At 42.4% G+C, this 20,613-nt stretch overlaps 1 protein-coding gene across 12 annotated transcripts in view; it reads right to left on the reverse strand.

The window, feature by feature from the left end:
• Positions 1–20,613, reverse strand: part of L3mbtl3 (L3MBTL histone methyl-lysine binding protein 3) — a 113,822-nt gene that overhangs the window by 66,682 nt on the left and 26,527 nt on the right. For 7 of the 12 annotated variants that reach the window (XM_041654062.1, XM_041654061.1, XM_041654053.1 and 4 more), the window contains 9 exons: positions 17,076–17,187; positions 16,601–16,675; positions 14,913–15,072; positions 13,381–13,516; positions 10,542–10,626; positions 9,017–9,108; positions 6,912–7,016; positions 2,198–2,333; positions 334–425 (listed from right to left, as the gene is read on the reverse strand). In XM_041654062.1, the coding sequence (XP_041509996.1) occupies positions 334–425; positions 2,198–2,333; positions 6,912–7,016; positions 9,017–9,108; positions 10,542–10,626; positions 13,381–13,516; positions 14,913–15,072; positions 16,601–16,675; positions 17,076–17,136 (942 nt within the window). In that variant the 5' untranslated portion in view covers positions 17,137–17,187. The remainder of the gene's footprint in view (positions 1–333; positions 426–2,197; positions 2,334–6,911; positions 7,017–9,016; positions 9,109–10,541; positions 10,627–13,380; positions 13,517–14,912; positions 15,073–16,600; positions 16,676–17,075; positions 17,188–20,613) is intronic. The other 5 variants (XM_041654058.1, XM_041654055.1, XM_041654057.1 and 2 more) reach the window with 5 other exon arrangements.

Below are 20,613 nucleotides of genomic sequence, written 5' to 3' on the forward strand. Positions count from 1 at the left end.
TAACAAGGCTGTATCCATTACCCTGTGCGACTCCCATCTGAACTGTATAATATTCCAGCCGATTTAATTTTTATGTATTTTAATTGTAAGTCACACCTGGATTTCATATTATGTTGGCACACCATTCAATAAGACAACCATAATATGGCTATAAAATAGATATTTACTCATGAAAAATTGAAGCTAATTTTAAAGTTTAATTAAGATACGAGAGTTCTACTTACCAAGGCAATAAAATTGATTATAGTTCCTTGTTGTCACTGTGATTTATCCTATGAGACACTAAAAATAGAATCCCTCCTCCTGAAAAGAAAGTACTTTGGATACACTTACTATGTTCTGATTTTCGAATAATGACTTGGGAGCAGCCTGGGCTTTGCACGTCTTCAGGTAGGACTGCCAATTAAATTCTTCTTCTTTATACCCTAAGGGAAAAGCACACGTGGACAGACTTAGGAAACACACAGAGCACACCAGCTAGTTCTCCTTCCTACTCCGCCCGTAGCTGGAACATGTTCAAATCAAACAACCAAATGATGTTTTTTTTTTTTTAAATAAATATAAGTAACCCACGATCTATAACTGTGTGTTTTTAGATACAGGTTGTGTTTAGCTTCAACAACCCTTACTATTATTTTTAAATTCTAAATGGATGTGGTAATGATGTACAGCAAAGTCATAAGGAAGCAATATGCATTTTGAACCAGGTAGGGTTTGCCTTCTCAAGCTACTTCTGTCAACACTGTAATTACAATTCCTCAGAAGTAGGTCTAGGGAACTGCAGTAATCATACTCCTCATTTGCCCTCACCGCATTTACTCTGAGAGACTAATATGAACAAATAGGAAGGTGGAAAAAATAAAAAAAAATAAATAAATCGTTTTAGTTCTTCAAAAGAAAAAAAATTGGGGGTGGGGGTGAGGGATAATCCCAGGTTCACAAAGGGTTTGGGCAAATGACATTAGGAGAAAAGTCTCTGTCTAACATTACCAGTTCATGAGGCAGCATTTCCTTAGGAGAAGGAAATTCCTAAATGGGCCTTTATATATCTCAAAATGCCATACTGTCTCGGACTTTTAGTTGGGACAGGGATGGTAGTCTACTATAAGATAACGTCTGGAATGTAGCTCAGTGGTGGAGCTCCTGTGTCAGGGCCCCTGAGTTCCATCCCCAACATAGCAGGGAGAGGAGGCAAAAGTACCAAACTGTTGGTTGAATTTTTGACAATCACCAAAACAGTTAAAAAGAAGGAAATACTATTAAATACATAGGGAGTGGACTAAAAGTGATCCTATCTGTCTTTCAAATCATAAAGCAGGCTAGAAAACAACAAACAAACCCTGGTAGACTATAATATAAAGGATTCTACCAGGTACAGCTATGCATCTCTATGTGGGCACTCAGGAGACAGCAAAGAGTTCACTTGGAGACAAGGCTTCCTGTCTCAATAAACAAACAAATCAAAAGCAAAACACCCCATTGCCTAGGGGCCTAAATCAATGTAAATCGCTTCCTTATCATGAATGAGACCCTAAGCTTGGTCCCTAGCACTGACAAGTAATTATTGTTAGCCCGATTTAGTGCTGTACTTTCCCCTGTGATCTCTAACATATCTAAGCCGGTGGGTTCAAGATATAATATCTCAATTACTCATATTCTCTCTCTCTCTCTCTCTCTCTCTCTCTCTCTCTCTCTCTCTCGGAGGTAAGATCTATCTACTGTAATTCATCTTGGCCGTGAACTCACTGTAAAGCCCAAACTGGCCTCTAACCCATGATCCTACCACGGCCTCCCTAGCACGAGGATTATGGGTGTGTGCATCACATCTGGCTTCTCAAGACTTTCTTACATAATGAACTAGCAGTAAAATTAATGTCTCAAATAGTTTTCTTCAAGGCAATGTGTATATATGTGTATGCACTCAAACATATGAACAGATAAAACAGATCTATATGTAACAGTTATTTATAGTCGAGAATTATCACTATTCAGGTTTTAATCTCTATGAAAATAAGAGCATGGAAATAATTCATTCTCTTAAATTAGATGTTATTTCTTAAACTTTAATAAACATGTTTTACATTATGAACAATAAGCTTGATTTAACTGCCATAAAGAATAATGTCCAAGAATTCCAAGTTGGTGGCTGAGGAAGGAAGGTTTCACTGAATTTCAAGCGTGAAACAAGCAGCAGTACCTTTTGGAGGCTGGAGCTTGTGACCAGTCTTCTCACACCATCCTACGGGGTGGATGTCCAGGGCGTCCGCATTTACCCAGAAGTCATAGCAGTCAGAATATCCATCAAAGTGAAGCTTTATCCGATATCCACAAACCTGAAATAGATCAGCAGGCTGAGTAAGTTCACACACACACACACACACACACACACACACACACACACACATACACACTCTCTCTCTAAATGAACTTGGGTATCAGGTACGACATATTCTTAGTGGGGCTAAGGAGATGGCCTTGTCAGGAAGGTGCTTGCCACACCAATGTGAGGATCCCATAGGAGGCCAAGTGCAGAGCCAGCTCTAGGAGCCCCCAAAGTGAGGAAAGTGTAGTTACTGTCATGGAAATGCCTCCAAAACAGTCTGTTAAAATTCAAGTGGCAGAGCAAATTATACAAGGTGAGTCTGTCTGCGAGAAAAGTATGTGTGCTGTGTCTCTCCTTCTACAAATGCATAGACATGTAGATTCATATTTACACGTCTATACATGGATATCTATCCATATATCTATCTATCTATCCATCCATCTATCTATCTATCTATCTATCTATCTATCTATCTATCTATCTATCTATCCATCTATCTATCCATCCATCTATCTATCTAAACATTGGCAACTACTTCTTCTGGGAAATGGAAATAAAAAGAAAGGGGCCGGGTATGGAGGTGCACGCCTTTAATCCCAGCATTCAAGCAGGCCGATTCTCTGTGAGTTTGAGGCCAGCCTGGTCTATAGAGAGAGTTCTAAGACAACCAAGGCTAGACAGAAAATCCCTATCTCAAAAAACAAAATAAAACAAAACCAAAGAGGGGAGGGCAGAGAGCAAAGAAAGGAATAATATCCTATTCATGTTTTATAAGTTTATATGTTATATTTTATTTAAAATGTATCAATATGTAGCATTTTAAAATTTACAATTAAACTCACTCCTTTCAGAATCTAGAGGCTCAGGTGACACTGGGGTCTCTGGGGAATTCAATCTCTCAGGAAGGTTGAGGGCTACTCCCACCTCCACCACCTCAGGCCCAGAGGGAGCTCAGGGGGCTCTTCTCTGCCCAGCTATCTCTGCTCCCCTCCTACAAGTGAAGCCTTAAGTCATTTACCCCTAGTCCCTTGTGGTCACAGCACACAGAGCTTGTCCTGACTCTCTTGTCCTCTGCGATGCTGTGCTCCCTGCCCAGAGACAGCTGTCCAGCTCGGCCTTGCCTTGAGGCTTTGCATTTTCCATAGCTGACTCCCGAGCTCTGTTCCTCCCAGGCTTGGGCCACAGGGTTTCGCTGTCTCTCACCTTGGTCATCCTCAGTCCTACACTTCTAGTCTGTTCCCTCTCATTAAGACCCTGAGCCCCAGCTGATTGACAGATACCTCTTCTCCATTCTGAGGACTTCCGTATCTTTCTTTCCTGTGTCAGACACATGCTCTTATGAAACTGGTTCCCACCAGGAACTGCCATGCCTTTCAACTCCTACATAAAAGGTCTAACCCTAGAAAGCCTCCATCTTTCCAATTCCTAGCCCACCTCTTCCCAAGATTCCCAGGGTGAATGTTTCTGGGAAGCAAAAAATAAGGCAATTTTCATTATTCATAACCTCCGTACTTACGAATTCTCTTGCTTGTTAAAACTTATCTCTAACCTAAAATAACATACTTCGTGCCAGTAGAGAGGTGAATACCGAATGGCAGCAATGTACGAATCACTTAAGATCCACGTTCCCAGCAGGGACTGACAGGGCCTTCTCCTAGGGACCTTCCTCTTATGAATAAGTACCCCACAGAGGGGGGCTGGAGAGATGGCTCAGAGGTTGAGAGCACTGGCTGCTCTTCCAGAGGTCCTGAGTTCAATTCCCAGCAACCACATGGTGGCTCACAACCATCTGTACTGAGATCTGGCACCCTCCTCTGGCGTGCGGGCATACATGGAGGCAGAATGTTGTATACATAATAAATAAATAAATCTTTAAAAAAAAAAGTACCCCACAGAGTGTCTGTTTTTCACATCCTCAGCCTTTCTGTTGGTGATTTCACTCATTAACCTCTGAGTGCCCAGAACCCTATGCCAACCTAACAGAGGAAAGGTGTGTTATGGGACCCTTATTCAAGCCTTATGTGGTGTTTTGCTGATGAATGAGAGTTCAGTTTTAACAAAACAATAATATAGTAAACAAGGAATCATCAAACAAAAACAAGTATGTGTCCTGACCAAAGTACTGACACTAGAGGATGTAGGAACCTAAGCCTACACATCCTGTTTACATTTCCTGTAGCAGCAAAGGTTTCCCAGGACATAATGACCTTGAGTAAGAAGAATCAACTACCTGGTGGTAATCCCAATACTCTGAAACTGAGGCAGGAGACTGTGTGAGGCTAGATTCTGCATATGCAGACTAATGACAAAAGAAATCAGCTCTGATGGATTGCTGGGATGTTTCCACTGAGGATTGTCTAGCTTCCTTCCTCATTATTCATGCAAATCTTTTCTGCCTTTCCACCCCCTCCCCAGCAACACGGTTATCTCCATTCTCCATTTCTTTGACAATTCTTCAACACCTGTGTCAGAGAAATTAACCTACCGGCTTCTAAGAGGCAGGCCCGCTGTGCCCAGGACCCCCTCCCATCCTTTACTCCTTTTTCCTGAGCAAGCGCTGTGCCCAGAGTAAAGCCCCAAAGCCCTCAGGGAACAGGGCTCCACCTGCTCTTTCGCCCTCTCAGGGCAGGGGGTAGATTAAAATAAAAACAAAAGCCTTATTCAGTCTTTGGTAAACAAAATCTCACACATTTTTTGGGAAGATTTAAGAACTGAAAAACTCAAGAAAAGCTAGTTAAACCTAAAATGACCTCAGTTCAGCAAAATTAAGGAGATGGAGGAGACTCAATATTGCCTTGCCTGTCACACACGCAGCAAAGAGCATCACAGTGTATCCATAACTGTTCATTCAGGAGTTCCAGGGCTAATATGCAGAGATGAAGGGAAGAATGACTGTTCACTCAAAAACATACTTGGAGATGTTGGGGGATGGGGACAAGTTCCACTATGCAGTCTAACTTCAATTTCACCATCCTCCTGCCCATTCATCTGATAGCAATATGCAAGCAGTTGAAATGAGAAAAAGCAATTGTGTGGAACAAGAGTTCGTCAACTAAGAACAGCCCACCTTCCAGAAACAGGCTCCTCCTCACCTTCAACCAGCATCAACTCCCGCAGTCATCACTAATGGCCAACCACCAATATCCATCTTTGTATTGTCCCTATGTGCATGTTCTATACGCCGCCCCCCCCACACACACTCTATAAAGCCCAGCATTAGAGCCTCGTTTGCCACTATCTGTTTTTCATCCCTATTCAGAGGTAGCCATTTGCATCCCCCACCACCTCCTAATAAATCTCTTGCACAAGGTCCATGTGATTTTTGTGGCATCCCTTGGCCCTAGTCACAAAGACACCCTTTCAATAAGACCTCATGGTAAAAAGTAAATGTGTATATGTGTCACAGAAGGCAGAATATGACAATGTAACATTTACAGGTAACGGAGGAAAATTGATATATATAATCTGATGTGCAGAGAAGGCATCTACCAGAAGCAAGCAGTCACTGATAAGGGTGATGCTCTCTGCCATTTGGCAAGAGGCAGATGAGAACGAGATCAGTACTATTGTACACTGAAGTTTTTACAACAATCAAACAGCTCTTATAATCAAAAAATCTACAGTAAGTAGAATAAACCTTCAAAAGACAAGAGTCAAGGGCTCGGCACATAGCTTGGTGATAGACTGGTTGCTTAGCAATGTGAACCTCTGGCTTCCATCTTCAATACCACAAAGAAAAAGTAAACACAGTAATTAAAATCCACCCCCACCCTCCCAAGGTCCTTTCTTTCACAGATATATCTAGATTGCTTTAATATAGTCTTCCTGAATCTTCAAACTCAATCTTGTCTCCAGATCTTTCTCCTAAACACCCAGGTCCAGGACACCATGGCCTTATCTTCACCAACAGCCCCTGGCATTGCTACAGCTCCCTCCCAAGACCCCATCTACAAGACTGTCAGCACAGGACACTCAGAGTGCTCTAGGCAACTATACTACTGTGAGCACCACATTGCACTGTCTCTGCTCTGCAGGAAGCAAGCTTCTTACAATCCAGTCACCGAAAGAGTTCTACAGTAACCAGAACGAGTGCCTACACCTTACTCCTTTGGGGAGAAGGTTTTGAAAGGCCCATAACCCTAGTCCAATGGAAGAAGTAAGAAGGCTACCACAGGAGGAAAAACAAATTAAAAAGTATTCTCAGTAATATAATGGACATGTTTGTGCGCGCGTGTGTGTATGTGCTGCTTGAGTTCTTTTCTCAAGAAACAAACAGTATGGCAAAGTCTATGGAATCAGATGGACATTGTTTCAAATTCTAGATCTATCACCTTGAGACTGTGTGATTTCATATTGATTACTTGACCTCTCTGGCCTCATGTCCCTCACCTATGAAACAGGGATGAAAAAAAATCATGAGTTTCAAAAGACATTATTTCATGATGATCAGGAGAGATGACATACATAAAAATCCACTAAACATCCTGCCTCACATGAAGTAAACATTCAGTCAAGGACATTTCTTCCTCATCATTATGGCCCTGCAGTTACCATTTTATTTTCCAAGCAAATACAAAGCAAAGCTCACCTCAGCCACGGTGAGGACACAGTACACAGACTGATGCTCCGGGTCCACACCTTCTAGTTTCATTCCGACTTTGAATCCATTTTTGTTATATGGAAAGGACTGGTGCTACAATACAAAAAGGCAGCAGAATTACACAACCACTAAGGGCAAACAATTTGTCAAAATTTAAATAATTACTATTCTTAAAGAGTTCTTAGGGCTGGGGATATGACTGGGGGTGCTCAGTGCTTCCCAAACATAAGTAGGGCCCTGGGTCCCATCCCAACCATCCCAAAGATGGCTCTTATCAAACATATAGATTCATTAAACAATTCCTTAAAAATCCCCAAAGCAAAGGACAGATGAAAGATGAAAAATTCACAAAGGCTATAATCAAGTCATAAAAACAAAATCTAATGATTTATAGCTTGTGTCTTTTACAGGCTTAAAGAGACAGTCAACCTTGCCCACCAGAACCACACAAGATACATTTCCCGTTAGACTGGTGAAGACCAAAGAGCTTGCTGGCTGTGTGCTGGAAGGCCCTATGAAGGCAGACTAGGACATGGACCACTGGGAATGAAAAGTCTGGACAATCAGTAGCAATTTCATGCTATCGACACAAAGTTGAGCCTTCTCGCAGCAATTCTAACTCTGGGAAAGTACCTAATGGAGATATTGACAGATATGCAGAATGTCATCATCCTCTCTAAAGTACATATATCTGCCTGCAAACCAAGAGAGCGACTTAAAGTTTTACGGAATAAATGTGTTTAAAATATTATGGTTTATCATAAAAAGATAGAGGGATTGATGACCTAAAATGAAATAATCTCCAAACAGTAAAGTTAAAAAGCAAGTTTAACAAAGTATTGGCTAGCCATTGCCACAGGGCAGAGAGGCGCTTGTATGTGCTTATGACAGTCAAGGAAGGAAACATTAGAACTAGCCATATTGCCCCTTCAGCAAAGACAAATCTAGTGGATAGGAAGACAGAAGACAGGGTCATACTCTAGTCTTTTAGTACTGACACTTTAAATCATATAACTGTGTCACTTATTCATGTGATTAATAAAAATGTAAAAAAGCGGGGATGGAGAAATAGCTCAACAACTAAGGGGACTTGCTTCTCTCACAGAGGACACAGGTTTGGCTCCTAGCACCCACATCAGGCAACTCACAACCTTCTGAATCTTCAGATCCAGAAAATTTTATCTCCTGGCTTCTACAGGCAACTGCTCACATACCCACACAGTATCAAAAACAAATCTTTTTGAAAAATATGAAAGTCTGTTCTGTTAAGGACCAAACTTATATAAAACAATTATCCGGAACAAGTTGCAATTTCTATTATATTTGCATTAAAATTCTCAGGGCCAATGTACTCACGCTAATGTCCTTTGTTCATTCATAGATAGAAAGATACCCATGGAAGGTTTATAACACATTAAGTGATTTAAATGAAGGGTCAGCAAACCGCAGTCTGTGTGCCAAATCTTGTCCACCACAGCTTTGTAAGATTCTACTGGAACACAGCCATTCCTGCTAATTTACATGCTATCTATGGCCACCTTCATGCATATTATGTAACAAGCTCTATTATGGCAACAGACTCCAGATGCCTTAAAAGCACATGACCCTTTCTAGAGAAACCTTACCAATTCCTGCCTGAGTCTAGAGGCAAGAGAACCTAGACAGAGCTGTATCTACCATTTACACTTTCAACTGACTTTAAATTACTTATGACAGAATATTCTTATCAGTAGTAAATCAGTAGTAAAACCATTTTAAATGTTTCTTAACAGGACGTAAATCTCAGTAACTCACATCCAGTCCCTCATAGTTAGACATAAAATGGATCCACTAGTGATTCAGTATTAGTATTCCCATAGCGCAAAATGAATGAAAATGCTAAAATTGTAAGCATTTGTGAGTGTGTATGGGTTGTACTGCACGGTGTGCACAACCCAATAATCACTGCCTTTTGAGAGTTCGTCCATGTAACATTCTCCCTGAGAAATTATCCCCCGTCACACTTCCTAAGCAGACAATGGAAATGACAACGAGTTCCGATGAGCTCCCTGCTCCCGTGCCTTCACCCACGGGGCTTCTAGAAGAACTCGTACCTCTTTGAACAGCTTTGCGGGCACTGCCACGGCTTTCTCCTCCTCTAGGTAGGATGCCCAGCACCAAGTTTTCTTGCCTTTAGGAGGCAAACCTGAAAGACAGTAAACCAAAGGATGGACTTTCAGAAGCTAAGAAATCAATGAAAGGTTCCAGGACATCTCTTGCGCAAATACTATGCCTTCTGGCTGTTCTCGTTCCGTGGCTGACACTTCTCTCTTTTTCTGGTTCCTCTTCCATAAAAACAAGAACTGAGAAGCAAACTGTGGTATAAATATCCAGTTGATGAAGGCAGAAGAAAGTGAAAGAGCTCGGAATACATGAAAAGTCCAGCAGGAAGTAACATCTTCCAGGAGCAAGATGTGTAAATACACTGTTTGTTTGTTCCCATGGCACCGAGAAGTTGAGGACCGAGAAAAGGCTAGTGCACTGAGTGCTTAGGGAATATCTACTATTCTTGAAAATGAAGAAAAACATTGATGCGGTGGATATCATATTTATTACGTACAAAAAAAAATGCATATGTGATAAAATAAGATGGTTTTGGATTAAACGTGACAAAGTGCTGGACCAAGGGGAGGGATGAGACAGGTTGACTAGGAACAACACTGGAGCCCTTGTGGGTCCATAGGGATGTGCAAAGCATTGGGCAGCTCACAGAGGAAGGAAGTTGGAACAGTTAAGGGGAAAGAGTAATAGGAAAGACAAGATCTACAAGAGCCGAGGGTTTGGAATTTCATCCAGAGAAGGCATTAGGAGGAAAGAAGAGAAAGACTTCAGAGCTAGGACATTTCATTTCATGCAGAGTAACAAAGGGATTTAATTTACTCCCCTTAATCACAGAAACAAACGAAACAGCCACCTGAAAGAATACGGAGGGTCTGATGTGAGCTAAAGGCAGGTGGAAGGAAACACTTCTAGTTCCTTCTGGGGATCAGTGGAAGAACCAAAAAAAATCACAGAACAGGAATGTTGGGCCTCAGGGAAGAGTGCAAACATGCAGGTTGGTAGCTGGGCTGTACAGGTCTCCATCAAAGGCCTGGCAGGACATTTGCATTGGGCTATGTGGAGTAAGGCTGAGAAAAGCTTATATGGAAACGACCAAAGAAGAGTTTATCCAACTAAACAGCAAAGAGAAAGGCCAAGAACTAGATTTCCCAAGAGAGTAAGATGTGGCCTCAAGGAAAAGAAAAAAAGGAGATCACATGACAAGGCCATGTTTTGAGAGGGCACAATAAACCTAACATCTTGGGAAATGAGCAAGAACAGATGTTTGGGCAAAAGGGTAGAAGCAGGAACTGCCATCTTGATGGATAAATCAGCAAATGAAAGAAGGTATTCCATACACACACGCTAACAACCTGAAAACTAGCTGCCTTTCAAGACTCCATGTTTATGGAGGAAACTTCATCAGAGAGACTCTAAGAAGTACTCTATAGCGGTGTGGAGAACCAGAAAGACCGACACTGCTTCTCTGAATTTTGTCTTGGGGCCACCAGGTTGGCAGTTTTTACATCACCAGCTCACCCTGCTTTAAGACGGTTGAGTCCCCGCGTCTTTTCCTCCTGGCTCTCTGGGAACCCCTCAGGATCCTTCCATCTTGCTTGTTCTCCTACAGAAAGAAAGAAAGACTTTGGCTTCACAAGTTCATGAAACTGGTCTCAAGGAAAACTTAGAGGGCCGTCTGAAAGCTTTCTGCTGTTGACCTTTGCTTCCTGACTTTCAAAGCAGCAATATGGTCCACTTGAGATCATGGTGCTTTTGAACACTATCAGTTGCTGTCAGGAAGAGTTCAAGTCCTGCTCCCTCCTCCTCGGCATCTTGCTGTTCCTCAGACCTCACTGGTCCTTTTTGCAGGATCTCTACTGACGTCCACACCCGTTCAACGTCCACACCTCTCTAACCCAGGGGTTTCAAGGTCATTTCTTTGTGTGTGAGGAGGGTGGTGACTGAGGGATATTGAGGTCAGGGGACAAGCCTGGGTGGCATTCCTTAAGTTCTTTCCACCTCGCTATGATACAGGCTCCTAGTGACTGGAATGTCATCAGGTAAGCTAGGCTTCAAGCCATGAGCTCTAGGGATTCTCTTGTTTCCACAGCCTCAGCACTGGGATTAGAGGCAAGTGTTATGGCACCTAGCTTTATCTACGATTCTGGAGATCCAAACTAGGGTCCCCATATTCGCAGGGCAAGCACTTTACTGACAACCACCTCCCCATCGCTGAGTGTCATTTGTATATCTCTAGCTTTCTTTCCAGGACTGTGCTCGGCTACCTAATGACTTCAAGATGCGTAGGTAAGAAGCACAAGAAACTCTGCACACCCAAAGACCTCCTGAGTCTTTATTCTACTCTTGCCTTCATGTTCCAGGCGTTTATCCAATCCAGGAATCTACGATTCATAGAATCCCCGACTCTTTCCGTTTCTTATAAATCCTCACAACCTTAACGCTAACAAAAATCACTAACTTATATCTTACATGGCCCTCTGACTTAGAATATCTACCTGGTTTCCCTGAATCTACTCCTGCTTACATGGGTCACAGAAAACTGTAAACCGCTTTTGGGTGGGCTACTCAGTCTAGGGGTTGTAACCCACCCTGCAGTCAGTTATTCCAGGGTCCCAGAGAGGCACTATCTGGAAGATAATGGGCTAAGAGAGAGGAATGAGGCTAAGCGGGGGTTCCTGTCAAAGCCTCCGTTTATTAGAGATGGGGTACAGCTTATATAGGGTATGGAGTTTGGCTTGGGATGGGGGCGGGGGCATGGAATCTTGCCCTGTGGTTCATGTTGGTCACAAGGTCCAGGAGGTTACCTTCGGTCAGGTCAAGTAGGCCAGGAAGTCACGAGTTGACACACCTAGTTCTCTAGATAGTTTGGAATGTGGGGTGGGTTCTGCTAACAGATAGCTTTCCATTAACAGCCAATTTGGGTGTGGGGTAGGCTCTGTCAATAGAACGATTCTTTTTTTTTTTTTTTTTTCCAGACAGGGTTTCTCCGCGGTTTTGGAGCCTGTCCTGAATAGAACGATTCTTAACACAATTATGGGTGTGGGGTTCTCTGCAGACTCCCCAGGGTGATGGTTCCTGTAATAATCCTAGGAGGAAATGGCTCCTGACAGAAAACTGGTCAAGCAAAGAACAAATCAAACTACAGCATCCCCTTGCCTCTAACTTCCCAGTGTCTTCCCCCTATACTTAGTAAGCCATCACTTTGATCTGACCCAAGTCATACTACCCTCAGCTTCCTCATCCCGCTCTTCCCTAATCTTCCATGCACCTTAGGGACCTCTGTGGGTACCCTCCAACAGAATGTGCTACAGCTATGCTCGCTTCAGGTCTTCTCCCTTGGAAGTTGTATTATGTGAAGAGCTAAATGCACACAGCTGATTCCTGCTCACTGTGCACAATTGTGTTCCTGTCTTTTGAGGCACCCTCCCCACCAAAACCCAATTTTCACCAGTCAGCCAATCCTAATTGAATTTTCTACTTTAAATACCAGCATAGTACTTGGGATAAACTGGTATATCACTGGTTCTTTTTGCTTGATTATCATGCCTCCTTTGCCAGAACACAATGTCTTCATGAAGAAGGACCTTAGTCCTACTACTTCTTACTCATTTCCATAGTCCCAGCCCATTGAATAGTGTCTACTAGATAACAACTGCTCATTAACTCATCTTGGATAAAATGTTTCAAGATCTCAAACGTCAGCCGGGCGATGGTGGCGCACGCCTTTAATCCCAGCACTCGGGAGGCAGAGGCAGGCGGATCTCTGTGAGTTCGAGACCAGCCTGGTCTTCACAGCTAGTTCCAGGACAGGCTCCAAAGCCACAGAGAAACCCTGTCTCGAAAAACAAAAACAAACAAACAAAAAAAGATCTCAAACGTCTCTGTTCCTGTAAAACTACTAATACCCACTTTAGGGTGAAAGTAGTTACATTTCAATGAACATATTTTGAATGACTTTTCCCCCCTAGGCACACTTCACAGTTACATGTCATTCTCTATCCACTCACATAGTTTATAAGATCTATCCGCAATTTACCAAAGTTGTATTGGCATTTTGCTGGTAAGAGAATTTGAAATCCATCCACAAAACTTTAAGGTTTCATTGTTGCCTCTCATCCCAGTAATAAATTCCAGAACATCCGACTTCTGAATATTGAAGGAGAGACACTGTTACTTATTATTCTCATTTTTAGATGATGACAGTGAGGCACGAAGTGGCAAGAAATCCCCGACATAAGTGATCCCTGAAAGTAGCATTAACTAACTCAAGCACTTGACTCCAAAACAGATCTGGTAATTAGACCCCCCTGCCCCAAGACTGCCCACATATCTGAATGGGCACATAAGGGCTACTGACCATTTCGTCATCTCTCTCTTCTCCATCCTCCTTGGAGTCAGCTTTCAGAGATAATTTTGGTTTTTTCTTCCGACTACACTTGGGATCCTCGTCCTCGTTGTCTTCACCTCCATCTCTTTCTTCCTTCTGATCTCTGCTGTGTTTATAAGCCCAAAACAGTGACAAGGAAACAATACCTATCAAATACCTACATGTTGATTATTGATGCAGAATTATTTTTAAAAATTCCTCTTCAAAGGAAACATATAATTACTAAAAGAAATCCATGGGTATTAGCAAATAGTATGTTTAGGGAACATTTAAAATCATGTTTTATAGATCTTTCTGGGTAAAAACTGGAAATTACTTTATATATTAACTTCAAAAGGGAAATATCAATGTACGTAAAATAGATTCTAATGGGTTTATAATTACTTGTCTCTCCTAATAATAAAATAATCAATTATGTTGAGATATATGTTTCCGAGGCAATTTGAAACAAAGGAAAGATCAATTTTAAGATTATCAAATCCAATAGAAAAGGCCAATTATAAATCTGCAAAGAATCCCTTTGCCAATACAAAACAATCAGAAATTTCTATATTAAATATGATATGAGGGAATCTCCACGGAAACACAAAAATCAATGGAGACATGCTTCAGTGGCTAAGGGCACTGAATGCTCTTCATGGGGACCCAGGTTCAATTCCCAGCACCCACATGGTGGCTCACAACTGCCTGTAACTACAGTTCTAGGGGAAACTGATGTCCTCTTTTGGCCTCTGAGGCACGCATATGGTGTATGATATACATGTAGACAAAACACCCACAAAAGAGATTTTTTTTTTCTTGGTTTTTCGAGACAGGGTTTCTCTGTGGTTTTGGAGCCTGTCCTGGAACTAGCTCTTGTAGACCAGGCTGGTCTCGAACTCACAAAGATCCGCCTGCCTCTGCCTCCCAAGTGCTGGGATTAAAGGCGTGCGCCACCACCGCCCGGCCACAAAAGAGATTTTTAAAGATTAAATTAAAAAATAAATGTCATTTATTTTATCCTATGTTATACTCAAGAAACACACCTTTTGCTCCTAAGCTTTAATTTATTAGATAGTCCCCAGATGGGGAGGTTGTACATCACTTAGTATATGTCCACTGAGGTCATCCTACAAGGGATTATTACATTATCTACTATGGACATTTCTACGGGGGACTTTGGTTTCCTATGTGGAAGTAAACAAGTGTGTTGTCATAAATATGAGTACCATCCAAATGTGCACATGGGTCAGGAACACCTAAGTACTCTTCACTGGAAACAATCAAATTAGTGGTAACAGTGGTCGATTACAGAGAGAGAACAGCACTACTAGAATGGACTTTCTAGAGAAGGCACTCAATCCAATGCAGGGGTCAAGGGTCCTCTGTTACCAGAGAGAAAGTCGAGCAAACAGCTCCAAGAAGGGCACAGATGTCCTACAGCACATTTAACCCTCGTCTTCTCAGACACTATGCTCTGGAAGTCTCTGCTGATGTCATAGACGAAAGGGAAGGAAACCTACTTGTCTTTGACGTGCCGAGCACAGTTCTGGCTGCAATAGTTTCCTCCAGAAAGACACTCATCGCCATTGCCGTACTGACAACAGTTCTCACAATACTGAAGCCCATCTGCTTTTGATTGATCTTTCAACCTGAATGGTACCCCAGTCTTCTCTGAAAAGACTAGAAGATGAAAAAGGAGGAGAAATTAAAATCATGTCAGCAGGCACTGCAAAGTATGTGTAAACTTTCTCTTCTACTAATTTTGTTAGCGACACAATAAAGAAGGATGTTTGTTGAATGAGCCAGTTATTGAACTATAAAGTTGGGGATGGGGGTTAAGTTTGGCAGAAAATCAGTCACTTCTGGTTATTTTGTTTTTTAAAAAAATCTAGACAGAGGGTCAGGTGTGGTATCTTTAATCTTTAATCTCACCCTTTGAGAGGCAGAGGCAGTCTGATTTCTTTGAGTTCGAGGCTTTCTTGGCCTAATGAGACCTATCTCAACAACAAATATCCAAAAAGGATAAACAAAAAAATTCACACAAGACCTCGGCTTTTCCTACAGAGTTCAAAATAGAAAGAAAAGAATTTCATTAGTTACTGAATTTCAGATAATATTATTGGTCTAAAAGCTCTAATCTATAGGTGAATCTTGGTAGAGCTAAAAGGGCCATCTAAGTTACTTTATAACATTTTGATGAGTGACTTTTTATTTAATGGACTAAATTAACACATGTAGTTTTAGTGTAACTGATCTCCTGGGTCATAATTACCCAAGTCATTTAGGAAGTACCATTTCTTTCTGCCTGAGTCATTCAGCAAACATTTGTTAGGCACCAATTTATACTGGACACTGATTATGTCAGTACACTCGCCCAAGACAGCTCACAGTCTAGAAGAGAAGCCATACAAGAAGCCCAGGCCTTCTAATCATGTGGGATGCATGCAGTCATAGAAGTTCATAGAAGCACAAGTTCTAGGGCGGCAGAGGAAGAAGCGATTTTTTTTTTTTTTCAGCCAGGGGTAAGGTCAAGCAGGAGGGAGTTTCTGACACATCACTTCAACAGGGTTTTAAAGGCCAAAGCAAAACAAAGAAAGAAACAGCATTTGAGCCAGAAAAAGACAAAAACAAAACAAAACCAGCATGAACAAAGGCAGGGAAGCAGAAATCATACGACGATTTGGGACAATGACATGTAGGTCCGAGCTGCTCAAAGGGCCGGAGCACAACACACAGAGAAAGGAATAGAATGGGTAGACAGGGCAATCAGGTGGATGCAGGCCACCAGATCCTTGAAGGCTTCGCTGGGGTGGCAGAGAGACATTAGCCAAGTTGCAGGTGAGCAGTCTACACAAGTTCCACTGACTTCAGAGTGCAGGATAAACTGGAAAGGGGTGAGTTAGAAGCGGTGATTATTTAAGAGACTTCTGCAATAGTTTCAGGGAGAGTTAGAGGCCTACATTAAGGCAGTGGCAGGGAAAATAGGAAAGGCCAGATCTGAGACTTATTTAGGGACTAAAAACCGAGAGCATTAAGGAACAGGAAGTGGAGGAACAAAGGCAGGATGACTCCTAGACACCTTGATTATGCACCTGGTAGATGGCGCTACCTCCGGGTGACATGGGTTACGGAGGAAAGAGTAAGTTTAGGGGAAGGGAGAAAGAAAAAGAAAATGAATTGCGTTTCAGATATGTGGAGTTTGAGGTACCTGTGGGACATCCAGGTGGAGATGTCCAGTAGGCAGGTGGAAATACGGGCCTGGAGCTCGGGGGAGAGGTCGGGGCTGGAGATATAGATTTTGGAGTCATCAGCATATAGGTGTTAGTTACAACCATTGGAGTAGATGAAAAAAAATAAAAATAAAAAAATAAAAACAAAACCCCAAAAGTGCCAGGCCTTTTGGCTAAATCACCTAGGTAGGCCATTAGCAACTTGGGTTTACTTGATCATTTACAACGAATCTCAGGGTATTTACAGATCTGGCGTTAGAAATAAGACAGCGTATAATTATTTTAAAATGTAGAAGTTGGTTCCTGTCTACTCCATAACAAAAATTTATGTAAGGACACAAGACACAAAAGTAATCTGGGGCTTTCAAAGTTTGGCCCTCTTCTACAAGCTTGGGCAGACTGATTTTAAATCACTCAGCGAGAAGACATCAGCAGCGGGTGGGCCGGCCTTACCCTCTTGAGCAGTTGGGACCATCCAAGTGGTGGTGGCAGTTGCTTTCTTGACACTATCCATCTCACTTTCATCGGTGATAACCTCCAAAGCTCCGAATTCATTCACCCTAAACTGGCAATCAACATGGAAGAAAGAAGGCGACATTTACAAAATTCCTCGGGGCATGATTCAGTTCATGACTGACACACAGGCTTTAAGCAATTAACCACACGTGCAGAGTTAAACAGTCCCTCTTGGGTAGGCTTTTCAGTACCAATAAGCCCTTCTGTTTTCTGAATTTTGGACTGAGGAAGACTAGTCCGAAGGAGTGGGTGTCACTAGAGCTGTGCACTTCTATTTGTCCTCTCAGACACACTTTTACTACCATTTTTATTTATTTAATACTGCTGTTTACTTAGCAAAGCCACTAAAGGAAAAGTCTCTTCCCCACTCCCCCTCTACCCCCAGAAATCGATTCAGCTCACTAAAGGTGATCTATTTATTCAAAGAGGAGGCTATAATGGCCTGTCACCTTCCTCCTTCTGTGCCAAGATGAAAATGCACAAACCATGAGATAGTCCCTCCCCAGCGCCACACTTCCCTCACCACCCTCAAAAATTCTCCATGAAGTTCAGTCCCAAAGAAGTGGGAGACAGCAGAGAAAGAACTGCAAGAGCTGAACCAGCCTGTGACATGGCATGGCATCACTGAGGAGGAAGGTAATGGAGCCTCTCCCCTAGTCCTTCCTCTGTCTCGTGGCAGCAGCTGATAAAGCGGTCTCTGCATTAAGCCACTTATGTTTAAGCAGAAGGCTTCATCGCTGCTACTATACCATGGCAGAGAGCCTGCTCTTTCTCAGACTCCAGAACTCATGGACCTAAATGTTTCCCTCACCCCTAGTTTCCATCGGACAGAATGACAGTCAGGACACGCAGGTGTTAGCAGGAGAAAGAAGAGTGGGAAGCTCAGATTTGAAAGAACAATAAAATGTTTCGGATCTTTCACTCTGCTATATGTTTTTCCCACACTCACTCTATAAAATGATTACATACTTTCTAGACTGAATGAACGGAAAAAGTCCAGGAATGTGACGTTTCTTCTATTATATATCCTGAGTACAAATTCACAAGCAATGAGTGTGGCATACCTAATGTCCATGTCAGCTTAGAAAGGGGTAAAAGCTAATTTTATGGACAAGAACTAAAAGTAATAACGTAAAAAAGAAAAAAAACCTTAAGGTTCCAAAAAAAAAAAAAAAAAACTTAACTAGCAACTGTTCAAAATAAGGCTGACAGTACCATCTACTGGGCAAGAGCAGATAGAACATGCTACTGAGATCATTATTTAATGATATTAAAGAATGTGATACAAAAACCAATTCTGAGTTCCAATTTTTAATAGGCGCAAATGATGATTCACTTACGATGGGTAATTCTGCTCCCATGACTCGCTATCCAGGCTCATGTACGCTCACTTGACAAACGTGAGATGTGAGAAACAGCACCAGACATTTAGAGTACGCAGAAAGGATTGCAATGGCTGAAACACTGGACACCACCCTGTATTATAATCGCCCGAGAAAGGACACCAGAACAGACCTCTGGGTGAGAAGTGCAGGCCCGACACTCGTAAGGGTCTGGCTCAAATCCCTTTAAAGTTAAAAGGTCCTATCTCTGCAAATGCAACATTTAATCTTCGCCATTTCTCCTTCTGCTAACATTAACTGCCATAATCGATAGTCTAAATACAAACAGACCTGCAGTGTCACCTGGTGACACCGTGAACAGCCTGAAGCCGCAGACCGAGGGAGGGCTGATGCCCTACCCAGGTGTAAAATGAAATTATGCGCACACTTGAGGAACCAGGACTACAGAAAAAAAAAGACAGAGGAGTTAAATGTCCCGGTGGCTTCTTCACTTGGATTGTGTGTCTTCCATGGCAAGACGAGTGAAGAGAAATGTTAGGAAGAACGAGTGTGCTGGCGGAACTAGACGTCCGAAGACAGGATCCCAAAAAGATGGATGCATTGCCTTTTGTTTCCCCAATTGAGCACCTGGGTCCTCAATGATTTTATGATTGACTCTGGCAGGACACAAAACTCCTCAAGTGTCCTATTCTCCAACTAAAAATATGAAATCATAAACTTTACAAAAGTAATTCATTAAGCATTAAGCAAGAAAAACAAACATACAGTTGGCACGCAGCTTTTACTACATATGAATCTATCCAGGTGCCTCAGATTATCTGCAGGGTGGCAAGGTTTTGTTTATTTGGCTTAGCCTGAGCTACTTTAATTGTCTACTCTTTACTTTTCCTTCTAGGGTCAAAAGCCTTCTTTCTTCTTTTGGGGGTCTCTTTAATAACAGATCACTAAAAGACACTCTAGAGGTTATGATTTCCACTTTATTACTTTTGATGTTGAAACCTGAATCCCAGTTACCAATGCGCTTTAAGGGCACAAATCTTCGGTCACTAAACTATTTCAAACATTTAGCGAGACAAGGCTAAGCCATGCATTGCAAAGAAGGGCTGGATTTACAGCTGGCTTCTGCACTGCCTTAGCAGGTCTTGCTCTCTGATGAGGAGCAATTATTCTTGCCAGATAAGATGCTATCGCTCTCAGGGGAGCATCTGCATTTTACTGAGGGACTCTGGGAGACTAACTCCTTCTGCCTCAGAGGACTAATTCTTTCTGAAGAAATGTTTAAGACGCCATTAGAAATTCAGGTAGAGAACCTCAGGTACTCGGGCTTGGGAAGCCCTGCCAGGTAGCTTTCTACCGCCACTTAGTTGCCTTTCCACAGTCAACCTGGGGACGTCGCTCTACTAAAAGTTTATTTGTATTTTCAAAGAACAAATTAGGTAACGGTAAAATTTCTGAAGCTTGTCTAGGCAGAAGCGCTGTGACAATGACCACAATATTTTTGAGACTAGTGTCGTTTGAACACTTTGCCCGGAAGGGGCTCTGCCTCTGGAAAGCTTGCTCTGCTCTCTCTCTCTCTTCCCCTGAACCTTCCAAGAAGTCTTTACAAAGAGCACATTTTCAACTCAAAGAACATCTGATTTTCAAAGGGCTTCCTGGTCCCCGCCACTGAAGGAACCTTCTGTCTCTAACTTCTCCTTGTGTCTGTTGATTCGAGAACACTGTCTTTAGACAACGTTGTACTAGTGTTAAGAGAGTCCGTTTCAACACCACCACGGTCTCCTCCACCCCAGAGCTGCAATAACTGACTTGGGCAAAGGGGCCTCAGTTTCCCCATGTGTCAGCTGGCAAGACAGACGGCAGGGGCTATGAAAGGATGAAATACAGCGCAGGTAAGGTGCCCCCTCAGGGGGTTAATTTCCTATTTCTCTCACTTCTACACCCAAAAAGATGTTTGTGCTTTATCTCAAATAAATTGGCCCAGTGTGGGAGGGCTGAACATACCATTGACAAGTCAGGAAAATGCGCCAAAGATGGGGGAGGGGACCAAAGAGGCGCTGAGGTAGGAGGAGACGTGGGACCAGAGAAAAGTGGCGGCCAGAAATCCGAAAACCTTCAGGAGCTCAAACTCGGAC

This window comes from Microtus oregoni, unplaced genomic scaffold, assembly GCF_018167655.1.
Source record: "Microtus oregoni isolate MIOR12 unplaced genomic scaffold, Mior012 000006F_ref0000085, whole genome shotgun sequence".
NCBI lineage: Eukaryota > Metazoa > Chordata > Mammalia > Rodentia > Cricetidae > Microtus > Microtus oregoni.